The 8,492-nt window shown below is 57.3% G+C and overlaps 2 protein-coding genes across 2 annotated transcripts; one reads left to right on the top strand and one right to left on the bottom strand.

Moving 5' to 3' along the window:
- Positions 1–615: 615 nt before the first annotated feature.
- On the top strand, positions 616–1,817 carry LOC123113441 (uncharacterized). The gene has a single exon (XM_044534668.1). The coding sequence runs from the start codon at positions 752–754 to the stop codon at positions 1,673–1,675; it is 924 nt and encodes a 307-aa protein (XP_044390603.1). The 5' UTR covers positions 616–751; the 3' UTR covers positions 1,676–1,817.
- A 55-nt stretch (positions 1,818–1,872) lies between these two features.
- On the bottom strand, positions 1,873–4,771 carry LOC123113440 (BTB/POZ domain-containing protein At5g66560). Its single transcript, XM_044534667.1, has 4 exons — positions 4,386–4,771; positions 4,221–4,290; positions 2,658–3,980; positions 1,873–2,565 (listed from the first exon to the last, which is right to left on the bottom strand). The coding sequence occupies exons 1-4, from the start codon at positions 4,472–4,474 to the stop codon at positions 2,023–2,025; spliced, it is 2,025 nt and encodes a 674-aa protein (XP_044390602.1). The 5' UTR covers positions 4,475–4,771; the 3' UTR covers positions 1,873–2,022.
- Between the last annotated feature and the right edge of the window lie 3,721 nt (positions 4,772–8,492).

Here is an 8,492-nt window from a genome sequence, read left to right as displayed (position 1 = left end):
AAGAAAGACCAGTGAAAAACCAAAAAGCCAAAAAAAACAAAAAAAATATAAAAAACCGAAAACGCGTGCCTAAAACTAAAGAAACCAAAAGGAGCGCGCAGAGCGTGACACGTGGCGACGGCTAAGAGTGCGTCAAGTGACGCTCTCAACCCATTCCAAATGCCCCTTGGGATGCTTCCAAACGAATGCTTCTCAATTAGTTTTTTTAGGGGTATAACGATTCTTTATTCATGCAAGGTCAACAGAATCGTTACAATGTCATGTGGTTGAGGGAACCACGCATGCCTTCCAACATCTAATGACAAAGCAAATTTAGCAAAGCTATCAGCCTCAAAGTTTCGAGACCTTTTCTTGCACATGAAATCGCACTTCAAAAAATCTTGCTTGCTACACAAATTTTCTGGATAACAGCTGTATGTCTTTCACCTTTTTCTTTATTAGCTTGAATTGCTTACCACATGTGTCATATGGTTGCATGTCTCTCACCTTGGTTTGCCCTAATATCTTTTATTACGAGCGGCTCTCAGTTTGTTGCTCTCCTTCAGAAGACTAGGAAGGCCCCTGTATCTATGGGCTTAAAACTTAGTACAGGCCAACACGAATTAACGTCTGATTCTAAAAAAAAAAAAAAAAAAAACACGAATTGACGTCTCGTCGTCCTCCCTCGCACCCTGCGTGCGGTTACACCTTCTCCTTCGCGTACCAGACAGACACTCCCTGAGTTCCGCTGCCACTCGCGTCGCCGGCAGATATGCTAATATCTCCAGGACTCGCGGCACCGGCGGCGTCTCACCCGCCCCCTTTCCTCACCGCCGCCAGCCTCGGCGACCGCGCTACTCTAGGCGGCCTCGTTCAACCGGCCGCAACGACGTCGAAGACCCGCTGTTACATCCGCAGTCGCAGCCGCCCGCTGCTCCGCTATGCGACCGCCGACGCCGCTTCTATCGTGGGCAGCGTATCGACCAATGACACTCAGTGCCGCCTGGACCGCGACGAGCTCCGCAGGGTCTGCCAAGAGCCCGACCTCGAGGGAGCAGTCAACCTGCTCGACGAAATGCTTCGCCGGAGAAGCGGCGCCGGTGCGCCGGGCCAACTCGCGCCGGAAGAGCAGGCCGCGGTACTCCAGTGCTACGTCGACGCGCTCTCGCTGGCCTCCCTCAGACGAGGCCACCGGCTGCTCGCCAAGTCCACGTCCCGGTACTCCGGGATCGCCACGCCCATCGTGCACAGGATCGCCACGCTGTACTGCAAGCTCGGCGCCCCCGCCGACGCGCGCCGGGTCCTCGAGGGTCCGTCGAGGCCGGCACCAGGAAAGCCCGCGGACGCGGCACAGGCCAAGCGGAAGGAGGCGTACGAGAAGGTGCGCGAGCTGCACGAGCAAATACGCGCGGCGGGGTACGTGCCGGACACCCGCTTCGTGCTGCACGACATCGACGAGGCCGCCAAGGAGCGCGCGCTCATGTACCACAGCGAGCGCCTGGCCATCGCGTTCGGGCTGGTGAGCACGCCGCCCGGCACGCCGCTGCGGGTCATGAAGAACCTCCGCATCTGCGGGGACTGCCACAGCGCCGTCAAGCTCATCGCCAAGGTTACCGGCCGCGAGATCATCGTCAGGGACAACAAGCGGTTCCACCATTTCAAGGACGGCGCCTGCTCCTGCGGGGACTACTGGTGAGACAGTCTCCACCACAACTGCCATTGGCATCCATTCCTCTCTTAGCCTATGTTCAGTGTCTCGACCATGCCTGTAAATTTTGGCAAAGGGTTTTGGTCTTGTGTAAGTGGGGAGAACAATGAAGCATTTTGTTTAGCCAACATATGACATGATGCATTAGCCAGCTATAGATGACACATCGAGCGATTGTGCACTGCTACAACGAAATCTGATTGATCAAACATGATGAAGCTCACAATTCCTCCTAGGAAAACCCCTCGTATTTTCACAAAGCGAAGCAAAGAATCAAGAGAACAAAACAAGGAAGCTGGTGAAAGCTATCATGTGCAGCGGGGAGGGAGGAGGTATCAGGGGCTCTGCTCAATCCGTGCCCGGCGAGGCCGCGCCACCACGGACCGCGGCTGTGACTGGCACACCTGCGCCGGGAACTTGCATCCGAACCTCTTGGTCACCATTGAGCCCCACCTGCCCTCCGCGGCCGGTGCCGCCGCTCCCTTATCCCCAGCGGCGCCGCCGCCTCGGCGGTCTATCTTCTGGATGGCTTTCCTCATGGTGGTGCACTCGCGCTCCAGCTCCTGCACCCGGTTGCGCATGCTGTCCATGTCCAGCCTCAGCATTTGGTTCCCCCTCGTCGCCACCCGCCACGTCCGGCCGCCATCGCTGTCGCCGTCTTCCTCTCCTTGGCCCGCCGCACCGCCTTCATTCGCCACGATCGTCCGCGCGATGGCCCGGCGCAGCTGGAGCTGCTCGAAGAAGAGCACCTGCACCACCGTCCGCAGCGGCAGCCGTTCGTTCTGCGCCGCGTGCGTGCACGCCTCTAGCGTCAGCTTACGCCCGTCCACCACGCCGCTCACCTTCTCCTTCTCCTCCTCCCTCAGCGCTGGATGTGCCTGCACAAAGAACGGCGACGGTGGCTTGTGAGCACCGGCATTGCGCTGCAAGCATCGATCAAGATGGCATTCAGAATGTGTTCGGCAGAAACCTTGATGTAGATGTCGACGGCACGGTAAAGGCCGTCGTCGTAGACGCGGGCGCCGTCCGGCAATGCCCAGGCGAGGTCGCAGAACTTGTCCGTCTTCAGGTTGGCGTCCGTGGCGATCTCCCCAAGGTAGGCGTCCATCAGCCTGCCCACGGCCAGCATGGCTCGTCTGCTGGCCTCCCTGCCCGGCGTCTCCGCCTCGCTGCCCTCCTCGTCGACCTCCTCGACGCCGCCTCGGCCCTCGAGGAAGTGCCGCACGATGCGCTCCACGCAGTCCACGTCGTAGAGCGTCTCCACGAGGTACGAGTAGCTCGGGATGAGCAGGTCATCGACGGCCGCGTCGGGTAGCCTGGAGGCCACGCGCCGCTCCAGCATGTCACGGGAAGCCTCTGATGCTTGGAGAATGTTTGCCGTGCGCAGGAGGCCGAACAGGACGCGCGCGGTTGTGGCGCCCACTGCCGTGCCGGTGTGGGCACTGCTCTTGATGGTCTCCTCGGGTAGGTTGACAATGACGGTCTCGAGAAGCGCCTTCTGGTCGCCATCCGCCGACCGGGGGGCGGCAGCTGCGGCGGCGCCGGCACCGCCGGTGTGCCGGTCGGAGCGTGACAGCCCGGGGATGGACCGCTTGGCGTAGGCGATGAGAGCCCCCTCGAGGACCTCAGGGCCGACGCCCCGCTCCCTCATGGCCGCAATGACGCGGGTGAACGTCGCCAAGGACAAGCCGGCGAGGTCGTCGAACAGCGTGGACGTGGCCCCGGCGCCGGCATTTTTCTTGTGGCGGGTCCGGTCGCCGGCTCCCGCGTCGTTGATGGGCCAGCCGAAGAGCGCGGTGGGCGTGGACGCGGCGGCCTTGGCCGCGATGGCGTCCACGCAGCGGGACACGAGGCCGAGGTCGTCGGCGAGGGGGAGGAGGTCCTCGCAGGACTTGAGCGCGCGGATGGCGTCCCTGGGGTTCCGGAGCACGGTGTGCGACATGAAGCGGTCGGCGCGGGAGACGAGGTTGTCCTCGGCGTGGTCGTCAGACATGCCGAGGCGCTCGGCGGCGCAGCGCAGCGGCGCGGCGGTGGCCGGCGTGAGGTCGAGCTTGACGCCGTAGCAGAACTTGGCGGCCAGCTCGAACGCCTCAGCGCCGCCGGGGAAGTCCGGGAGGCGGATGCGGTGCGCGTCGGCCTCCTCGTCCGCCTCCAGCACCACCTGCTCCTCCCTGATCTCCCCTGCCCCCTCATCCTCCTCTTCCTCCTCCCCTCCCCCGGCATGCCTCGCCAGGCTCGACTCCTTGTTCATGATCAGGTCGTGGATCTTCTTGCTCTTCGACATTAGCGGGAACTGCAAGCAAGACATCAAACACAACCTCAGCCGCCGGTCACTTTATTTTCAAGATCAAGAGCCGCAGTAAAATTCGACGCTCGAGACACAGCAGATACGAGCAAGATTAGCAGAGGACGGAGAGCGAGACAAACAGAACGAAAATGCGAGCTCCGGGAACTGTTACTACCAGGGCGAGGGATGGGGAAAAGCGGGAATTCCATGGCAGAGTAGAGACAACAAGATTCAGCACCAACCAACCTTGTGGAGATGGAAGGTCATGTCGCCCACCTCGATCACGACGTCGCTGGGCAGCCCCGTGGTGCAGAACCTGCCGAGCACGAACACAAAAGAAAAGTTAAAGATCACGGAACGCCAAATGCAATCGCCCGGCGGAAGAGACAACAACGAGGATCAGTCGCTTGCCATGCTTGGCCCTTGGGGCTGTGCTGCTGCTCCTCCCGGGCCACCTCCCTCTTGCCCTTGCCCTTGGCCTTCCTGCTCCCCTGCATCATCCCGACGACCCCCGCAGACACTCTCTCTTCCAGCTAACGCATTCGGGGAGTGACGAACGGATGCTCGGCTCGCGTGGAGAGAAGGAGCAGGAGAACGGGGAGCTCGCTCGCTCGCTCGCTCGGTCGCAATAATGGCGTGCCCCTAGTATTCCGGCGTCTGTATTAGGTGCGGAGTTAAATGATTCCGATTATAGGAGGGAGGAGGGAGACGGAGGCAGGATGGCGTTTTTGGTTTTCTTTGGGCGGGTGCCACCCTGCTCCGCTCTTTGCCTCAAAAGCACGTATCCTCCATCACCCCACCCCACCCCACCCCCTTTGTTAATTTGTTTATTAGGATTCAGCCAGCAGCAGGAGGAGTACTCGCTTTCTCCTAAACTACAGTTTGAGCAGCCCCTCTCTGCGACTGCAAGACTGCCGTCCACTCTACTGACAGACAAAAAATACTCTTCTTTTTCCGGTGTATCGCCATCAGGATCGGTCACGGCAAGAGTGAAGCTCACGTAGAATGCTGGGCCGTTCACGTGTTCGGTATGCCCCGACCTGGCGCTCCCAACCACCTCACATAAAATTTAGCAGTTTCCAAACGCGTCGGTTTCCCGGGAATTCCGTAGAAACGCCAAGATTTTTACAGTGTAGAACTCAACAAGATTATTGGATAACTCATCGACAATTACTCCATTTGTAAACCAGCTCTAGGATGGTAGTGATCCAGGGACTGTCTGGATCACGCAACAAGCCAAAAAGCGGCAGTAGATTAACCCAACTGGGCGCGAGCCGGGCTGATCAAGCGCTAACAACGAGAGGAATGAAGGGAATCTGGCGGCACGAGACCAGGTAAAGACTGTTCTTTTCGTTGAGACCAACGTCCATGCCACCATTACCATATGATCCAGCCATCTTTCCCTGTCAGACAGGTCAAGCGACCAAGAACACTGCAGCCTGCGGGTTTTTGAACTTTGAACTCGGCGGCGCTGCTGCTGCGTGCGTTGGGAAAATATTTGAACCGCCGAGGGGAGGGACATCATCGCCTGCCCTGGCCGGGCGGTGATAAATGGGGAGGCGTGATCCGGCCATGAATGCCGGAGGCGCTGGCGTACCCGCCATTTATTGCGTAGAGGGAGGGAGAGATATACAGAGAAAGGTGCAGGTTTACAGTGGTAGATAGATCACGACGTAGTGACCGGCCCAGGTACCCGGCCAGCCGGCAGCTCCCTCGCCGCACCGCCTGGAAAAGGAGGCTTCGGTGTCACTGGTCACCCGCACTCGTGCCGGTGGGGGTGTGTCAGTCTGCCTCTGCCCGGTGCGTGGTGGGCGTGCCTGCGTCGTGTGCCGGAGGTTGATGGGCCTGGGCACCTGGCAGTGCGCCATGGCGTGGCGTGGTATGGGGCATGGAGACAGCGCACGAAAAGGCACAAACAAAGCTACAGTCACTACCTTAACTTGGTTCTTTAGAGCGACTCAAACTGTCCTGTCTCCCTTTCGGTTGAAACAGACACGAAAATCGGTCCAACGCACCGACGTAAATTGAACCAACGTTCGCTTTTTGCCTGCGCGACCCATTTCAGGTCTAAATTTGGGCCGCGTTTGCTTCAGCACGGACACGCAGCAGATGGGTGCGACGCATGCCCTTGTACTTTCCCTGGCCTGTCAGTCGGTGGCACAGTGGCCATCCCCCCCCCCTTCCCCTTGACAGACAGCGCACCAAGCCGACCCCCTCGCCACCGGCTCCCAGGCCAGCCGCCCGCACCCAGATACCTTCCTCAGCAACACGCCACCCATCGACGGCCCCATACTACAACATTGTTGCACTGTTTTCGCCGCCGTCGCAACACTCCAACATCGACGACACCCCCTCTGCCTCCGATGTCGGCAGCACCGCCTTGCGCTTTTACCTCGCTCGTCGTACGCCTCCACGCGGACAGGCCTGCTACCTGGTCTCGGAGAGGCGCGAGGCTCTTCACCGGCCGGCTCCTTCCACCACGCCCGCAAGGTGTTCGACAGTTCGTCCGCAAGGTACAAATGGAGTCTGACGACGGGTACTTTTTCAACAATTTCATTTGCGATTCGAATGATTCGAACTGGTGATTGTGGTTGCTGTTTTGATCGTCCATGACCACACTAGTAGGCGGTGACCGATGTTTAGGGGCTCGATCCAGGGGCATACTCCGGCGTTGAATCACAACAGAGAGATTGGCCATTGCCTACTCTAGTAGGAGTAATTCGAGTCCCCTAACCCGCTCTTCAAACACAACCTATTCCGACGTCGCTTTCGGATGGCTAGACATGTGTTCAACCGTATCCGAGAGGGGGTGGTGGTGTATGATAACTATTTCGAATGCAAGGAGGATGCCTTGGGAAAGATTGGCTTCTCTCTTATCAGAAATGCGTTGCAACTATTCAGATGCTTGCATACAGAGTACCCGGTGATCTCATTGATGAGTATGTCCGAATGGAGTCCACATGCCTAGACTCCATGTACAAGTTCTGCAAGGCTGTAATAGCAGTGTTTGGCCCGGAGTACTTCAGAGAGCCAATTGTTGTAGATCAGTCTGGTTGTTGGCGATCAATGCTAGTAGAGTCTTTCCAGGATGCTTGGTAGCATAGATTGTATGCACTGGGAGCGGATGAACTGCCCTTCTGCTTGGCAGGGGCAGTATAGGGACCATGTGAAAGCTTGCACTGTCATACTTGAGGTTGTGGCTTCACAACATCTTTGGATTTGACACTCTTTCTTCTGCATGGCCGGCTCTCACAATGACATCGACGTGCTTCAGCGTTCTCCGGTGTTCGCAAGGCTTGTTGAAGGCAACTGATCAGAGGTCAATTTTGAGATCAATGTCCAGCACTACAACAAAGGATACTACCTAGCTGACGATATCTATCCTCGGTGGACTATTCTTGTGAAGACAATCCCTAGCTATGTAGGAGAGAAGAGGAAGAGATTTGCCCAAGCACAAGAGAGTGTTAGGAAGGATGTGGAGCGTGCCTTTGGTGTTCTTCAATCTCGATGGGGCATCGTTCGGTATCCTGCTAAAACTTGGAGCACCAAGAGGTTGTGGGAGGTCATGACTGCCTGTGTGATCATGCACAACATGATCGTAGAGGATGAGCGTCCGGATGAAATCCACGACCAATGATTTCAATTTCAGGGTCAAAATGTTGTGCCTAAGCATGGATGAGCGGCCACGTTTGCATAGTTCACTGAATTTCATCATCAAATACGTGATTGGAAAACTCACATTCAACTACAAAATGATTTGGTTGAGCACATGTGGGATCGTGTTGGCAACCAATAGATGTATTGGCTATTTAAATTTTATTTGCATTGTAAACTATGAGATATTATCTGGTTGAGAAACTACGAGATATTTGAATTTGGTTGAATTATGTGAAGTTGGAGGTCTTTCATGTGTATGTAAAAAAGAGCAAAAAATAGGTCACATACTGGCCGCGTGAACGAAAATGCGTCAGCGGGTTGGGCGAACTTCAAACCCCAACGCGAAAGGGGACGGACATGCCAACCCAAACGGACAAAAAAGAACAAACCACACATCCGTTTTGGTCAGTGCGTTGGAGTTTCTCTTAGAGCATCTACAGCCGGACGCCCCAAACTTCCCTCAAACGTCCGGGCAGATGACTCGGTCACAAAAAAGCGACCCCGACGGGCGCCTCAAACGGGCCTCAAACCCCCGGGTTGACCGACACACCTCATATCTATCCCACATCTAGGGCGGATATGGGGCGCCCGGGCATGCTCGGGAGTGTCCGCCACGTTGGTCCCGGCACACGCTGGCCCACCCTGACCCACATATATTCCTTCGCATACGTTCGCCGGATCAAACTCTAGCCACTCCCCTCCGCCACCCAAGCTCCCGCCAGGCGATTTCCGCCTTCTCCTGCATGGCGGGAAACAGATCCAAGTTGTACACCTACAGCGGGCGTGGGATGCGGTGGACATTGGCAAGGCGGAGTTCTCCAGCCCAGGCGCCGCAACCGCGTCATGGTGGATGTCGACGAC

Source organism: Triticum aestivum, chromosome 5B, assembly GCF_018294505.1.
Source record: "Triticum aestivum cultivar Chinese Spring chromosome 5B, IWGSC CS RefSeq v2.1, whole genome shotgun sequence".
Taxonomy (NCBI): Eukaryota; Viridiplantae; Streptophyta; class Magnoliopsida; order Poales; family Poaceae; genus Triticum; species Triticum aestivum.
This window is presented reverse-complemented; position numbering and strand designations above follow the sequence as displayed.

Excerpts from the sequence above, each read along its gene's own strand:
- LOC123113441 (XM_044534668.1), top strand. The coding sequence starts at position 752 with ATGCTAATATCTCCAGGACTCGCGGCACCGGCGGCGTCTCACCCGCCC.
- LOC123113440 (XM_044534667.1), bottom strand. The coding sequence starts at position 4,474 with ATGATGCAGGGGAGCAGGAAGGCCAAGGGCAAGGGCAAGAGGGAGGTG. Across the intron at positions 4,291-4,385 it reads AGCCCCAAGGGCCAAGCATG|GTTCTGCACCACGGGGCTGC; the intron begins GCAAGCGACTGA and ends CGTGCTCGGCAG. Across the intron at positions 2,566-2,657 it reads CCGTCGACATCTACATCAAG|GCACATCCAGCGCTGAGGGA; the intron begins GTTTCTGCCGAA and ends TTCTTTGTGCAG.